Here is an 18398-nt window from a genome sequence, read left to right as displayed (position 1 = left end):
ATAGCCTGCTATTATGAGGAAAGTCTATATTTAGCTGGAAAAGGTAGTTTAGAATATTATAAATGATAGGCACTCTGGGAAAACTAGAACTGCCAGAAAATACGTAAATAAATAAATAAATCAAATAAAGCTTCTAGTGGGCCATTAATGAATGTATACCTCACATGTCCACTTCAAAAAACAATCAGCCAGGGGGATTACTTGTAAATTAAGAGGGTCACCATCATTCCCATTACACAGAAACCCCTGTCAACCTTTTAATGCCTTTATGTTATCTGATATCTGCCACCTACTCCAGTGCTTCCCCTTTTTAAAACCATTCCTATCAAATAATTTCACACCGCTCCATTATAGCTCTGCTCATTCAGTCCGTCATTAATCTGTGGAAAGCTTATTCAGGGAGGCATGGCACGCCACATATAGGTGTTGCAAATTGGACTGTCCGTGCCAAAATAAATGGGGATTCTGTTGATATGCTGTGATTTTGTCTGATCCGAACCACAGAAAGAGGTTGCAATGCAAACACTGCCACCACTGAACTAATTGTGTAACAGCACTCTTTGACCATTGTCTGGCATTACAAGTTTCACTCAGCTCAGGGATATTCAAATTCAAAGGTCACTGTCTCTGTGGCTGAAGTGTAAACTATGGCCAAAACTGTGACATCGGTCTGTAAAGATGATCTCCACTTCACAAGGGTAAGCATCACCAGTAAGCATCTAGTCCACAAACTTGCAACACGAAACAACCACACTGAGCGTTGGAGGCTGCGCTATGTGCTGTAAGCCTAGGATTTTTCCACTCCTGCTCTCTTTACCACTTGTTATTCAATAGCACTGCCGGTCTCCTGTAGCCACTGGAAATAATAAGCTTTGGACTGCTGACGTTTTAGTTCTACATGTCACTTTCTTACTTCCATAGTAACAGAAAACATCCTTCAGACTTGCATTAGACAACACGCTGCCGGTGTATTACCAAGTCCCCAGCTTTTTGTCATTACACACAGCACTGCATTTTCCAATTACATTTCATTATAATTATATTATACTTTAATAATAGAGATTTGATGCACTTAAGGATTCTTCAGCATAATAAACTCAGCACAACACAAAATTGCCCTGATAGAGAAAACTACTGTATACTTTATTCAGGTTTCATTTCATTAGGTATTCTAGCAATTTCCTATTAGGATATAAAAAAAAAAAAAGACAAAGCATTCAGCCATCTCATCAAATTCTTCTAAGGCTATTGCCGTTTTAATATCCCTTATGTTCCGTTAAAGAATTCCACATGAACTATTCCTAAGAGTGAAACAATCAAACATCTTTGTCAGAGGAAGCCCGCTGTCCAACTTTAACATGGTGAACTGGGAAGTCAAAGCACTATCATCTGTACCATTTCATTTAGAGCAATAACTGAGACTCATTACACACTCATTCACCCTGTTTTGCGCACCTGGTATTGAGACTGCAGGGGAAAGAAAAAAAATGTTGAGCCCTTCAGTTTTTTTTTTATTCCTTTCTTCCCTTCTTTCTCCTCTTATGAATTTGGTATTTTAATGCTATTCCACATCCCGGAACAAAACCGTCCACCCCGGATTATTAATGCATTTCAAAGCAGACATCATTATTTTTTGAGACGATTTCTTTTAAAAAATTTACAGAAACCCTTCATGCGAATCCCCAGGGCCCAGCTCCTTCTCTCATCTTATGATCTTATTAGCATCATATCTCCACCAGCCTGCTGAGCAGAATGCATTGCTATGCACTTTCTGCCTCCTGACCCCTCTGCGGACGGAATTAATTTGGTCTTCTTTCCCTTTTTTTTTTTTAATTATATATATATATATATATATATATATATATATATATATATATATATATACATACATACACACAATGCTTTTTTTCTTGAACAATGCAGTGTGGTTTGCTGTACGTTTTAAAGATAAACAAAACAATATAAAAATGTTTAGAAACAGAATTTGAAAAAGGGATGGAAAAAACAAGGAACAAAGTTGTTCCCTCACTCACTGGGAAGGTACGATGTGCTCTATTGTCATGTTATTTGTTTTTATTGAATTTATAGATCCAGCACAAACAGCAAAGTGAAAACACAATGAAATAACCTGATATTTTGACTATTTAAGAAACAAATATGTATTATACAAGTGATCAATCAAATGTATTAAAAGGTCTAGTGATTCATTCAAAGGTCTCTTATTTAATCTTCTGAACTAACTGGTCAAATGGTTCTCACTGTGGAGGTCTAATGCTTGGACGGGGTGCCAGTTCAGGTTGATTCTACAAGCGCTGGGATAGGCAGGAGGCCGCCTGACCCTAACCTTGACCTTTGAATGCTGTTATCCATTAGCGTTCCTCTTCTGCTTGTATCTCATTGTTCTCCCAATTTAGAGTGCCACATTCAACCTTCACCTTGACATTGATGACAGCACGGCCACAAAAGACACTGAAGGCTAATGAGTGTCCTCCACTGTGATCTCCTAACCAGATTAACAATTTAGACAACAGCATATATGTGGCTGAGCCCTCACTATCAAACTGGTCTCATTGGCCTGTTAACTGATAGTCATTGTATAGGCCTAGAAACGTCCTCTTCAGAATTGGCTAAAATGGGGCTGGGAACAATTTCCTATTCACATGTTTCTTCCCAAATTAGTCTGAACATCTTATAAAAATAACATAATATTAACATTACATCATAACATAACATATAAGTACATGTTATATACAGTGCTTAGAGAAAGTCTACACCCTCTTTAAAAAAATAAAAACCTTTTGTTGCCTTATAGCTTGGAATTAAAAAGTATTAATTAAAAACAAATCCCTGTAAACTGGATGACAGAGCAGGAAGGAGACTGATCAGAGAGGCTACCAAGAGGCCAATTGCAACTCTGCAAGAGCTACAGAATTGTATGGCCAAGGCTGGTCAAAGTGTGCATGTGACAAGATCCCAAGCACTCCACAAATCTGGCCTGTATGGTACTCAAGAAAACCCACCTTCAATAATGTTTGAAGTATGCAAAAAGAACACTCAGGACATCCTGCAGCCATCTGAAAAATTTTAATGGAACTTTTTGGCCTAAATGCAAAGCATTAAATTGGAGTAAATTCAACCGAGTGCATCACCCAAAGATCACCATCCTTATTGTGAAGCATGGTGGTGGCAACATCATCTTATGGGGATGTTTTTCATCAGCAGGGACAGGAGCACTTGTCAGGATAGAAGGGAAAATTAATAGAGCAAAATCCTTTAGAAAAACCTGGTGCCCTCTGCAAAGAAAGCTGGGATGAAAGTTCACCTTTCAGCACGACAATGACCTAAAGCAACCGAGCCAAAACTACACTAGAGTAGCTAAGGAACAAAAAGGTAAATTTACTTGAGTGGCACAGTGGCACTTGCTGTCCATCACTGCTTCCCAACAAACTTGACAGAGATTCAAAAGTATTGAAAAGAATATGGTCAAATAAATATATTAATGATATTGATAATGATAATGGTGCCTTCACAGGATACTCTGGATACTTGGCCACTGGTGGCATAGAGAGGCCTGCATATGACATCACAGTTCAAAGAAATGTACCTAGCATCTTCAAGTAGCATTAACAACATTTTAAGATAGGTGTCAATCAAGAGCCCGAAGCACGTTGGTATTTAAACCGCTGGTAACAGACGATTTGCACCAGAAAACATGGCGTAAAAGACAAACAGCTTGGAAACATCTCTGCTCAGGCTGTACCAGTATTACCTGAAGATGAGAGGAATTTCAGCATGAGAGGAAAACGTAAGGAAAACTAAGTAAAATAAACCAATGCAGTCTTCATCCCCACATGAAATTCTCTGGCCTATATAGATTTTTTTTTGTAACATCAGCACTTTGAAGTGCTCTATTAGGCAAACGTCATAAGCTGCAGGAAGAAAAAAAAAAAAGAGAGTGGGGGCAGAAAGAAAAGTGGGACTTGTGTAGATCTGTCTCCCAGCTGGAGATCATCCAAGCATTACGGTGCGTTCGGGTGCTGGTGAGAAATAGGTTGCTCTTCTGGCGTACGGCTGCATTGTACTACAGTGGGCAGCTGAGGTACAGGGCTGGAGAAGCTTGTAGAAAATCTAGAGGGCTTGATGAGGTAGGCAGACTGAATGATATACAGTAGCGGCCACGGGCGAGAGCTGTCCATTAGTTACGGGGTCTCTGTAATGCTCCGCTCAAGTACATTATTTTCAAATGCATCAGTCAGCGTCGTACAGCACAGATAAATTCTAATGCTTCAAATCTGTAATGCATACTCTCACCGCCGCTATATTACGCTGCGGGTTAGGAGGGCAGCGAGAGGGAGAGAAAAAAAAAATGTAATTTATTTTTCACTGCGGCCAGTATTCTTCCCATTAGCTTCAAACGTGAGATAAGTTATTGCTTTTAACGAGCGCCTTTAGCCGCCAGAGCACGCTACACACAATGCACTGCACAAAACACAAGCAAGCAGGGAGGGAGGGAGGCAGGCAGGCAGGCAGGCAGCTAGGGGGGTTGGACCTCAAGTAGGGTAGCGCAGACTGTAGTTGGATCAGCACCAGCTCCAAAAGCAAAGATGCAGAAGCACTGAAAACCTGCTAGAACTAGGGATTTCCAAGTTCTCTCTCAGCACACACACACAAATATAAGAATATGCATCATGATCTCAGGCCAGCTCTTCGATTTGATATAATGTCTACAGAAATGCAATGAAATGCATATTTGTCCAACTGCATCATTGATTTAAAGATAGATCTCTGCCAAAGAGATAAAGCAAATCTCACTGTCAACTATTGACATGTAGCAAATTAGACAATTAAATATTTTTTCTCCAGACATTTTTCTGAATAGTTTAAATTATGCAAATCAATCTCTCTTCATATAATCTGCTTTCCACAATCAAGTCTCAATTAAAAGCCCAGAGTTAGATTACCTGTTAGTATTGCATATAATGAATTAAAATAATGACACATCATCCAAGAACTAAGCAAACTAAAATTAAACCAACAGAGGATATTACTTTAATATGTTATGGGAAGTTTACCTGAGTGACTTATCTTGGGCAAGTCCTTCTGGTTACCCAGTAAAAGGACTGAATGATTTAATGCATAAATAAGGGCAGAAGAGAAGCTGATGGAGAGTCAACATGCAATTCATCTACCCTTGTCGACCAGGCCTGTTGAACGTGCCCTTCTCCCACAACTGTTGCCTCCAGGCAAAATCAGATAACATCCCCAGTCTGGGCAGAAACGTCATGTTGTTTCATTTCACATCTCATCATGTGCCATTTCTGTTTACAGACCCAAATATTCACGCATTTATAATAAATAAATAATGTAGGCACAAGATGCTTCTCGTTTCCTCATTTCTTTATTTAATTTTAATTATTCAAGACCTACTTATTGATATTGTACAACAGACCAGCTGAACAGTACAGCTTTCCCTCCTGGGAATCAAATTTATTTCGGCTACAGACCATTCACCAGCTTAAAAAACAACTCAAGCACTTGGGAAGTCTGTATTGGGATTCCCTGCTCAATCAAGGTCTCAGCTGAAAATAAGTTCAAGAGTAAACAACAAAACAAAAGCAGTTCACATTTGACTGTCTTGGTTAAACATGCATGAAAGTGATGAATGTCTCTGTGATGGGGGTGGCAGGGACGGCACAGCAAAAGCATTGGCTTGTTGTGCCACAAATTGAAAGGGAAAAATACTTTTTGTTTTTTAAACTGGAGAAGTTCAAGGACTTGGTTGTCAACAAGGTTGTCAATAATGCATTCATTAAGTGGCACCCAATTTGTTAAAAAAAACATTTAAAAGATCAGTAATCTTACGGCCCCAGTGACCGGAAATAAGAGGACTTGGTCTTCAGTTGCAAGTACTGTGGTATGGAAAAGAAAAAAGACTCCTAGAGAGAAGTATTTGGCTTCTAAAATTATTTAAATGGTTCAAAGCATGCAAAGAGAAGCCACCATTAAAGTAACTGAAGTAAAAAATAAAATAAATAAACAAATAAAGGAAGGAAGTGCCTCACCTTGACTCGAGCCTCTTCTTGGAAGAGACACGCCTCTCTGTGCTGCTGGCGGAGCTGCTGCATGAGGTGCTCCTGAGAGGAGATGTGGGCCTGCAGGTCTTGGAGTTGAGCTCCTCCTGAGCTGCAAGGTGACACAATGACAAACAGGGTCATCTGAGTAATACCAAAGAACTCCAATGTGTACAAGAAAGAGAGTGCTCTACAGAAAACTGTGTGGGCAAGGTGATTAAATAATAAAGGTCAGAAGCTTATCGAGATATTAGGCACCAAGTTTGGCATCTGGACTAATGGAAGAATGATGTCAAATATAGTCTAATTTACTTTTTTTTTGTATTTAGTACAACAGTCCTGCTGTATGGGATTTATCAACTGGAAACCGAATATTGATCACTGCTTCACTTCACTTCAAAATCTATTAAAAAAAGGAAGACAAATTCAAGTTTTCAATAGTCCTATATGGTAAGAGTCTGATTATATATATATATATATATATATATATATATATATATATATACATACACATTTACCTAAAGGATTATTAGGAACACCATACTAATACTGTGTTTGACTCCCTTTCGCCTTCAGAACTGCCTTAATTCTACGTGGCATTGATTCAACAAGGTGCTGAAAGCATTCTTTAGAAATGTTGGCCCATATTGATAGGATAGCATCTTGCAGTTGATGGAGATTTGTGGGATGCACATCCAGGGCACGAAGCTCCCGTTCCACCACATCCCAAAGATGCTCTATTGGGTTGAGATCTGGTGACGGTGGGGGCCAGTTTAGTACAGTGAACTCATTGTCATGTTCAAGAAACCAATTTGAAATGATTCGACCTTTGTGACATGGTGCATTATCCTGCTGGAAGTAGCCATCAGAGGATGGGTACATGGTGGTCATAAAGGGATGGACATGGTCAGAAACAATGCTCAGGTAGGCCGTGGCATTTAAACGATGCCCAATTGGCACTAAGGGGCCTAAAGTGTGCCAAGAAAACATCCCCCACACCATTACACCACCACCACCAGCCTGCACAGTGGTAACAAGGCATGATGGATCCATGTTCTCATTCTGTTTACACCAAATTCTGACTGAATGTCTCAACAGAAATCGAGACTCATCAGACCAGGCAACATTTTTCCAGTCTTCAATTGTCCAATTTTGGTGAGCTTGTGCAAATTGTAGCCTCTTTTTCCTATTTGTAGTGGAGATGAGTGGTACCCGGTGGGGTCTTCTGCTGTTGTAGCCCATCCGCCTCAAGGTTGTACGTGTTGTGGCTTCACAACTGCTTTGCTGCATACCTCGGTTGTAACGAGTGCTTATTTCAGTCAAAGTTGCTCTTCTATCAGCTTGAATCAGTCGGCCCATTCTCCTCTGACCTCTAGTATCAACAAGGCATTTTCGCCCACAGGACTGCCGCATACTGGATGTTTTTCCCTTTTCACACCATTCTTTGTAAACCCTAGAAATGGTTGTGCGTGAAAATCCCAGTAACTGAGCAGATTGTGAAATACTCAGACCGGCCCGTCTGGCACCAACAACCATGCCACGCTCAAAATTGCTTAAATCACCTTTCTTTCCCATTCAGACATTCAGTTTGGAGTTCAGGAGATTGTCTTGACCAGGACCACACCCCTAAATGCATTGAAGCAACTGCCATGTGATTTGGTTGGTTAGATAATTGCATGAATGAGAAATTGAACAGGTGTTCCTAATAATCCTTTAGGTGAGTGTATAGTATTGTGCAAAAGTTTTAGGCAGGTGTGAAAAAATGCTGTAAAGTAAGAATGCTTTGAAAAATAGACGTTAATAGCTTATATTTATCAATTAACTAAATGCAAAGTGAGTGAACAGAAGATAAATCTACATCAAATCCATATTTGGTGTGACCACCCTTTGTATCAATTCTTCTAGGTGCACTTGAAGGAACTCGGCAGGTAGGTTGGCCCAAATATTTGGAGAACTAACCACAGTTCTTCTGTGGATTTAGGCAGCCTCAGTTGCTTCTCTCTCTTCATGTAATCCCAGACAGACTCAATGATGTTGAGATCAGGGCTCTGTGGGGGCCATACCATCACTTCCAGGACTCCTTGTTCTTCTTTACGCTGAAGATAGTTCTTAATGACTTTCGCTGTATGTTTGGGGTCATTGTCATGCTGCAGAATAAATTTGGGGCCAATCAGATGCCTCCCTGATGGTATTACATGATGGATAAGTATCTGCCTGTAATTCACAGCATTGAGGAGACCATTAATTCTGACCAAATCCCCAGCTCCATTTGCAGAAATGCAGCCCCAAACATGCAAGGAACCTCCACCATGCTTCACTGTTGCCTGCAGACACTCATTCGTGTACCACTCTCCAGCCCTTCGGCAAACAAACTGCCTTCTGCTACAGACAAATATTTCACATTTTTGGCCGCAGGTTTTCCATGAAGGCCACCTCTGACCAGACTTCTCTGGACAGTAGATGGGTGTACCAGGGTCCCACTGTTTTCTGTCGATTCTGAGCTGATGGCACTGCTGGACATCATCCGATTGCGAAGAGAAGTAAGCATGATGAGTCTTTCATCTGCTGCAGTAAGTTTTCTTGGCCACTGCATCTACAGTCCTCAACGTTGCCGGTTTCTTTGTGCTTCTTCAAAAGAGCTTGGACAGCACATTTGGAAACCCCTATCTGCCTTGATATTTCTGCCTGCCTCTCAATCTTGTTGCTGTGCTCAGTCTTGCCATGGTGTATAGCTTTTTACAGTAAACTGTCTTCCAAAGCTTGTTAGCTGAGTTTATTCCTCCTACACAGTGGTTTCTGTTTCAATTAATGATTGTGTTTCAACCTACATATTGAATTGATGATCATTAGCACCTGTTTGGTATAATTGTTTAATCATACACATGACTATATGCCTACAAAATCCCTGACTTTGTGCAAGTGTACCTAGAAGAATTGATGCTGTTTTGAAGGCAAAGGTGGTCACACCTAATATGGATTAGATGTAGATTTTTCTTCTGTTCACTCACTTTGCATTTAGCTAACTGATAAATATAATCTATTAACATGTCTATTATTGAAAGCATTCTAACTTTACAGCATTTTTTCACACCTGCCTAAAACTTTTGCAAAGTACTGTATATGCTGCTTCTTTACAAATTAACTGACCATTGTTGTTAAGGAATAGTGATAAGTAGCTGCATAATTTCTGGGAGGGAGGTTATTTTGTCTGTGTGTATATATAGGGATGGTTGTCCTTTCACTTGGGCTGGTTATTATTCATGTGTCTTTGTTGTCATTTCAAAAGCTGTTATTCAGTGTCTTAGAACCTGCATCCTATTCCGAGTACAATTTACACTTTTATGGGAGAGTAGCAAGTATTGAAATTAAAAACACAAGCTGGTCCAAGTTTAATAGGCCAAGAATGCAAGGAAAAGGTGGGTAGATTCGGATTAACCTCAGACTGCTGATTCTGCCTATTGCAAGATGCTGAATGAAAAAACCTAAACCAATTAAACATCTCAGATCTAGTGTCAGTCTAAAACTAACAATTTAGCTTTTGCAATCAAATAATAATGGTCTAGGGGTTTAGATCCCCAGAATCCATTTTGGCTAAGCTATACAGAATATCTAACATTTAGTTGGTTGTCATCTTTACATCCTGTGTAAGGAAATCAGCTTAATGTCTCCAGTAAATGCAATGAACCTCCTCCTAAGTAAGCTGTGATGAGTTAAATTTCGACCTACCACAGATTTCTGCTACACCACTAAAATATTTCATTAAAAATAAATACAAATAATAAAATGCTGTTATGTGAAAAAGCAGCTCAGTACCACAAGGGGCAAAATTCAATTTCTCATGTGACTTTGATATCTTTGAGATATAATATGATTCTTATTTTGTAAAGGTGCGTCTGTAATAGGAAAGGAAGATGAAAGAGATCTCTTGCTAAAAGAGAATTAAAACCTTGTCCGTCCACGTGATCAAGTTTGAGAATATACATTATTTATCGGGAAAAAATGAATAACCCCCTGAAGAGGCCGGAGGTTTGTCTTGACAGAAACAGTTGTAACCATTTCTCAGGATCTTTTCCGCGGACTGAATAAAAACAATGAAGATGTGTGTGAGAGTGTGTGCACGCATAAAGTGGGCTGGCTGTGTGGCGAGGGATGTAGAGAAGGCTTTCAAAAACAATGGAGGAGTGTTGAAAAACTTGTGTGTACACAGAAGATCACAGCATCCTGAGTTGTTTAAAAAAAAAAAATAATAATAAAACATTGAGGTGGGATGCGATGGCATACAAACGACCTTTCAACATGTAAAGGATGATTTCAATATTTACAATTGTAATAGAATTATAAACCTTATGAATTATATATATTTGAAACAGGAGCTCTTAGAGTCCAATCAAAATGTTTTTACTTTGACCGTGAGTGTTCGATATGCTTATGGGGAAAAGACGTGGGACAGAGGTATGAACATTTGGGAAAACATTTGGGAGATAAAACAAAACAACTTCTTCCCCCACCTCCCCGCCAAAAAAATTAAAAAATGTATCTTCTGCAAAATACAATTTATTTGGCAAAATAAATAAATACATTAATATAGCCCTGTTTAAATACATTGGGCATGCAGACATTAATTTATGCTGTATTTTAACAAAGACAAATGCTTGCTCAACCGTCTATTTTCCAGAGGATGTGCAATATGTTATCCCTGACTAGGCATTAAGAAGGCACTGAAAATGTTCCTCCTAATCCCTCCATAACTGTGAGAGGATTTGATGTAAAAAGAGGAATATATCTAAAGCAAGTGTTGTCAGTGAGTATTATAATTGAAACACTTTCATCAGAACAGAAAACAGAAACAATGTCAGTTGCATTAAGCAATCAAATCCTGTGGAATCAATAATGAGATAAACAAATTGCATTAATTTAATTCATTAACTGAGTGCATGACAAATATGTGAACCAATATAAAGCAGTCAGTATCAGTTCTCGTTTTGAAAGAGAAGTTTCCAAAGTGGAAGAAACAGAACTAGTAACAAGGATTTTCACTAATGTTTAGTGGTTTTAGGAAGGTAATTGCAACAAAGGCATTAAAAATAAATTAGTTCAAATAGACAAACTGAGTCAATTGGGGGAGAAAAAATAATTAAAATAACCCATTAGTTTATATTTATTTAGATTTATATGATCAAAACAATTAAACAGCTGTAATAATTGTATCTATGAGGGTAAAAAGGTAATTGAAAGCTGAATTTGTGTTTGAATCATCTGGTTTTGGAGCTACACAGTGTGAATGTTTTAATACTAGCTTAAGATTTTTGAAATTGATAAAAATAAAGTATACTTTTAATTAATAAAGTCATACTGAACAAAACAAGAATAAGAATAAGCTCCTCTGATGCCTGAGAGTCTGGTGGTAGGAGGCCAAGTCCATCTGAAATCAGACTGACCGAGTGAATTGGACTGACTGAACATGACTTGCACAGTAAGGCAACAGGGAGTACAGTAACAATAGTGCACTACAGTGAGTGTGCAGGGATCTGGTTTAAAGGAGGTTGTAATCTTCTTGCAGCTTTCACAGACATTGAAATGTAATACAAACTACTTATCTCATGTGGTGTATTACTGAGAGGATGTTGGGAAGTAAAGAGGACTGCAAAAGAATATAGTATCCCAGGTTAGAGAGACAGATGCTTTCATAAACTAAGTCACAGGATTATCTGTGCCTGCAATCTTTCATAAGCCAAAGTTATTTTTGTTGGTGTTGTTTCCCCCGTCTTTCTCTCCCTTATAATGATTGCTTTCAATTCTACCAAACACCTGATAAGCAATTCTGCTATTAACAAACTTCTCACTGGATTATCTCTGAATTTATCCCAAGTCTGACTGTAGCAGTATTGTGAGTAGCAATAAACTTGTGACTTCACAAAAATAGTAACTGAAAAGAAAATCTGATTCATTTTGTTCTCACTGAAAGCAACAAGGCTGTCAGACTAAGGGGCAGAGATCATAGGATTGCTTTATCAGCCTACTTTTTCACGGGGGAAACTGATAATACTTGTTGATAAACTGAACAAAAGAAAGACAGCTAAGATTCTGAATAGGTGTAACATTTGTTTTCTTTACTCAAATTATTTTTAAAGATTATTTTTTTTTAAAAAGTGTGGGTGGCGGAAAGTGTTATAAAAAGTTACTGCTTGCAAGCGAAGTGAGAATAAAACCTTTCCTCCAGTCACTGCTAATATTATTTTTACTTTGACTAATATTTAAAATAACAATTTATATATAAAATTATAATAAAGAATACATACTCAAGATCTGATTACAGGAAGATTGCTTCAATAATGTTATATTAACCACATCAGAAGCAAGTCTAAGAAAAGTAAGTACCACCTACATTATATTATTTTTGGAAGTCAAACTTAATTGGCAATAACTTATTTTAAGTTTACAAAACTGATTTATTCTTAATTAGAAAAATAAATATGTTGGTGTAACGTACTATAAATTCAAAATAGTTTAAAAACAGAAAAAGCTCAATTGGGAGGTATTATTTATATGTACAGTAGAAGTCAATTCCTGCTAATATATTAATCCTATTATAAAGTGAGACGGGTATAACAATAATAATAGTAATAATAATAATCTCTACTAAATCAATTCTGTGTATGAATCTCAATTTTGTTTTCTCTCCCTTCTGTGCTTAATGGTTAACAATTTTACACTTATGTTACCATTTGTTTATTTATTTATTTTGTTGTCATCTCTATCAATCTGTAAAGCACTCTGTGCCTCCTGCGAAGGGTGCTATACAAATAAAAATGTATTGATTGATACAAAAAAATTCCCCAAAATAAAATGTACATTAAAAAATATGTTATTATTATTTTAAAAACTACTGGGCAGCAATCATTCAGGTTTCCCTTTGCGTTTTGCTTTTATTCATTTATTTTTCCTATATTCCTTGGGGAAGCATTTCATGAGAGCTGTTTCATAACTTCCATTCAACTATTGTTCTAGAACAATATTGTACAAAGTCTCTGCATACACCATACACTACACTAAAGGAAACTGAATACGTTTAATTATAATGTCTTAACTTCTGAAACAAACGGTTTTGCAGTAGATGTTAAACTCTGCATCTACAATTAAATTATAAATATATTTATCAAAAGAAATCTGTCAGAAAATACTTCCAAGATGATACAGGAATTCCGAGATAGTTATAAAGTTGACTACTACAAAAAAGAATGAAAAACTAAAATTTTAAAATACTCTGTAAGCTCCAAAAACAATTAATTCTGTTGACAAAAAAAATAAAAAATAATGAATAACTTATTATTTTTACTAGAAACATAGATGCTCAAAATATTTTGCCCCGCAGTTCCACCCCTCTTTAAGTTATCAGTAGATACGAACATGTTTTACACTAAAAATCCAAATAATGTTTTTAGTTTTTCTAAGCAGGTCTTTAACTTTTAAATGTAACCTTAACTTCAGAGTTTACTGTTCAATTTATATATGTTGCCTTGTTAAACATTAGAACAAATTTAAAAAAAAATGTACACTTAAATCACACTCCAAATGTGTATATATAGAAGGCAATTCAAAAGCTGTTTGTGTGTGTGTGTGTGTGTGTGTGTGTGTGTGTGTGTGCGGGCGTGTGTGTGTGTGTGTGTGTGCGGGCGTGAGAGAATGCTTATTTTTCCCACATTTACAATCAACTCTCTGATGTTCTTTCATGTGTTCATATGCATATAAATAATGAAAGACTCTCTTGCATAATTATGTTGACAGTTACATGCAAATTATGGATATAGTTTACTGAACAAGAAAAGGAAAAAAAAAATTAAATAAATAAAACGCCACACTAATTGTCTGAGGTAACTGTGCACTGTGTAAATGAATGAGAGTCACTGGAAGAGGCGATGAATTAAATGCTTTTTGGAAAATTCTCAACTTGCTCATTAATAATTGCTCCAGCAGGATCCCACAAGGCATAAAATAGTACTGCTCTCGGTCACTTAGACAGGAGAACAGTTTGGAGGGTTTTAATTATTTCCACATCTAATTACATTGTAAATGTTTTATATTTGTTTGTTTGTTTTTTTGGTGAAAAAACACTTTCAAGAATACTGCATTACTGTGTAAGGAATCCATGTATGAAACGAAAGGCAAAATACTGAATTAAATGTAGTAACTGAATTGCGTGTCAGAAGGGAGAGTAGCTCCCCAAACTGAGACACTGTGGTGGGCTTCAGTGCCAGCTTTAGGTCCCATCTCTGTTTAGTCCAAAAGAGAAAAGCAACAGAGCAGGCAGATGCCCCCATGGGCTCTGGGGAGGCGGGCATGCCAATTCCCAAGGCTGGCAGTCCGATATTGCCAAAGTCACACACAAAAAGGGAAAGAATTTTAGGCACGGAGATGAAAAGAAAAAAAAAAGCCAGGAAGAAATTTTAAAAACAAAAACCAGTCGTCCGTTATTTTGTTTTCCTGTAAACACGGCCCTAACCAAGAGATGGTCCCAAGGAAAGGAGGAACAAAACCAAGTTTATCTTTACATTACCTACGCTACAGAGTAGTACAGTGATGGGTGGCGCTTCAGTTTTGTCTCTGGAACAATGTGGTATCGTTGCCAGATACATTAACATGAGATCAAGTACGAGCATAAAAAAAAAAAAAAAAAAAGGCAGATGATTACAATAACCAAGAAAAAGGCGACGGATATTGAAGGAGTGGAGGGAGAAAAAGAACAAAAAACAAAAGAAGTGTTCAGATCACAGGAGTGTGTCTGCATTTTTTCCTGAGGTTGTTTTCCCGGTTGTGCAATGCCATGGCGCCCGCTGTTGTTATCCAGCATTCTTCATCTGCACGATCTGCCATCCCCGGGCGCAGTGCGGAGCTGAGCCGAGCGGTGCACGAGAATGCCTTCAGATCCGTCCCCCTGCTCGCTCCTGTGTCTCGCCTCTCCCTCCTGTCTCTCCTGTCTCACTGCTGTTCCTAGACTGACTCAGCGAGGGAAAAGCCACCGGGAGAAGGAACGTGGCACTCCTTTCGAACATGGTGAAAATGAGCCCCCCATCCCAAAAACAGGGTCGAAACAACTTTCCCCACAAGAAGTTTCCATTCCTTTTGTGGTGTTTTTCTTGTGCGTTTATCATTTTGTTTTTGTGAATTCCTCTTCATCACCCTCCCACCCTCAACAAAACCACCAACCCCCCGAACCCCAGCGCTCAAACCTCAACCCCAACACCACCTCCCCTCATCTCTGCTCCCTCAATCACAAGGACAAGTTTCTCCTACTCTGAAATACACAAGCATACACTCTTTGACTCTTTGTGAGAATACAGTGCGTGTGTGTGTCGTCTATGCCAGCTCTGTGAGACAGAAGAGAAGGAAAAAGGAGAAAAAAAAAAAAAAAAGCTCTACTTTGTAAGTTATGGGAACACTTTGAGACAGACGCAGGCGCTCATAAATTATACGCTTCATTTGCATATTCCAGGCATAAGACATTATGCAAATAGCAGTCAATTTGCATAATGGATTCCTCTTGTTGCCTCAGTTGCTTCATGCTTCTTTTTATTTAATAATAAAAAAAAACAAAGGGGGGAGGGGAAAAAAAAAATAGCGCTTCAGAACCGCAAAAGGCATGTGCTGGCTCCCATTCACCCCGTTACTGTTCGACTCGTTTTATGGAAGAAGGGAAGGGAAAAAAACGACTAAACCGAGGCAGAAAAAAGAGCCAACTGCTCATTTTAGCTTCAGCAGTTTCCCGTCATCAAACTTAACGTTGTCGATATCCACTTCAACAGGACTAACAGGCACAATATGTAATTAGAAGACAGAGATCCACATAGATACATTTAAAAAAATACACAAGACAGATAGATAGGTCCATAAGACATACTAAACAGCAGGGGTTGGTCTACTGTCTGTTTGCTTGTGTGCATGTTTCCCTTCCTTAATGAGTGTAGAACTACCTACTCTGTTAGTGTAGGTTTCAGCCCGGCTAATTAGCGATTGTACGAAGACCCTCATGAATGGAGAGGGGGCACTGCCAGGGAGGGTGCGGAGGGGGGCACATTATTAAATAATTAAAAGCTGCTCTGCCTCCATATTTTTAACCTCATCAGTTCTGTTCATTCAAAAAAGAAAAAAGAAAAAAAAAGAACAGAAGAAAAGGATTGTGGTGGCGATAATTACTTAATCAAATATGACCGCGAGAGCTAATTCTGGCTAATTTGCTGCAAGGCTCCCGGTAGCTGCTACAAACCCCTCTTCCCAGCAATAAAAAAAATAAAAAACAGCAACGACAATTACAGATATATAGAAATAAACTGAGTAATGCAATCTACTTCATCTGCAACTTAAATTAGACTAGTTCCCAAGCCCCTGAGGTCTGTGCTTGCTTCAGAAAAACAAAAAAACAAAAACAAAAAAACAGATGGGCTGACAACGACAGATAGAAAAGGCAGGAGTATGTATGTGTGAGAGTTAGTGTATGCCAGTGCGAGAGTGTGTGTAGTTTGCAGAGAGAGAGAGAGAGAGAGAGAGAGAGAGAGAGAGAGAGAGAGAGAGAGAAAGAGGGAGGGAGGAAGGGAGGGAGACAGAAAAGGGGTGGGTTGGGGGTTGTGAGGACTTTGATTATTTATAACAAAATGCCATCGCAACATCCTGTGGTGGGATCAGACAGCAAAACGTCAACTCCGATCAGCTATAGTCCAATAAGCAGCTTGAGATCCTTCACAGTTTACAGTACAGTAGGGTACAGTACAGTCAGGGCTAACACTACACTTGAGAAGCTAGCTGCGGGGCTCTCAGTTTCTCAACCAGCGCCAGTGTGGAGACAAGGCTAGGCAGAGCACAGGCAGTGCCATGCTGTGGGGTGCGCGGGCAGGCGGTGGGCTACCTACCCTATGGGAAATGTTAAGTGCAATTCATCAGCTTTTAGAATCAATTAACCCGTATGTTAATTAATGTCAAGCCTATAGAACAAAAAAAAAAAAAAAGAATGGGGAGAAAAAAAGAGAGGCAGGAGAGAGCGAGAGAGAGAGGGAGGGTGGTAGGAGAGAGAGAGAGAGTGAAAGAGAGCGAGAGAGACAAGCTGCGAATGCGGATGATGGCAGGCAGAAGCTGGCACTGTGCCATCCATTCAGTGGTAGCGCCAAGACGGTGTGTGTTTGCTAAGAGAAAAAACGGGTAGATGTTACAGGGGCAATAGAGAGACCCCCGCAATATGTGATGTTTCTCGCATTTTAAATTTTTTATTTTAAATAGGGGTGGAGTTAAAAAAAAAAAAAAAAAAAAAAAAAGTGTGTGTGGTGGTGGGGGGGTGGGGTAAAAAGAAAGGTAGGAGGGTGGTACTGAGGCTAAAGCTCAACCTACACCTAATACCACTAAGAAGAGCTAGGGAGAAGAAGTAGGGAAGGAAAAAAAATCTGACACTTGAGATTGTTGAGTTACTACAGAGAGAGGTGGTGGTGATGGTGGTGCAGAGTTTAGAAGACTAGTGGGAGGCATTGGGGGGAGGGGGTGTTGGGGGTAGGAGATAACCTGGACTTGTATTCCTCCATCAGAAGAAAAGCCGAGAGTGTCTACACAAGGACGGACGGTTGCCAGAAATCAAGAGCGACAACGAGTCGTGCCAAACAGGAAAAGGGGAAAAGAGGAAAAAAAAAAAAAAAAAAAAAAAAAACATTGGGGGGGAAAAGGAAGAGAGAAAAAAAAAAATGAAAAAACTTGCAGCTGCCTGTTTTATGTTCCTGAGGGTGATGGTGGTGGTGGTGGCGGCGGCGGAGGGGTGGGGGGGATGGGTTGAAGGGGTGGGATAAGAAGAAGCGCCTCCCTCCCCATACTCTCGCTATCAGCCGCATTTCCCTGTGCCAGCCAGCCAGCCGACGCCATGCCAACCTGCTTCCTGGCAGACATGGCGCGGTTGGAGAGAAGAGGAATGGAAAGGATTTTTTTTTTGGTGGAAAAAACAGCATTTACGGATTTGGATTCCGGCGGATGCCAGGAGAGGGGCACATCGGACCCCGCATCGGACGGAGGTGTGCCAACGGCGATGTGGTGGCATCTGTCGAGAAAAGAAGGGAGGGGGCATGCGGGCGGGGGTGGAATGCGAAAAACAAAACGGGGCTGACAACGAACGGCAAACAGACCGTCAGCTCGTGCCCACCGCGGCTGGGCTGGCAGAGATAAAGGGAGAGAAAAGAACAAACAAAGACGAGACAATGCTCCTGACGCTTAATTGAAACAACAAAAGTTTGTTCTGTTAATTAGCACGACGGTGCAAATGAAAGAAAGAATGGATTAAAAAGGAAGAAAAAAACAGAAACA

At 39.3% G+C, this 18398-nt stretch overlaps 1 protein-coding gene across 1 annotated transcript in view; it reads right to left on the bottom strand.

Annotated features, from left to right (window-relative positions):
- pmfbp1 (polyamine modulated factor 1 binding protein 1) overlaps positions 1-18398 on the bottom strand; it is a 149379-nt gene that overhangs the window by 100804 nt on the left and 30177 nt on the right. Inside the window, exon 7 of the mRNA XM_066713796.1 lies at positions 6063-6183. Within this exon, the coding sequence (XP_066569893.1) occupies positions 6063-6183 (121 nt within the window). The remainder of the gene's footprint in view (positions 1-6062; positions 6184-18398) is intronic.

This window comes from Amia ocellicauda, chromosome 9 (assembly GCF_036373705.1).
Source record: "Amia ocellicauda isolate fAmiCal2 chromosome 9, fAmiCal2.hap1, whole genome shotgun sequence".
NCBI lineage: Eukaryota > Metazoa > Chordata > Actinopteri > Amiiformes > Amiidae > Amia > Amia ocellicauda.
This window is presented reverse-complemented; position numbering and strand designations above follow the sequence as displayed.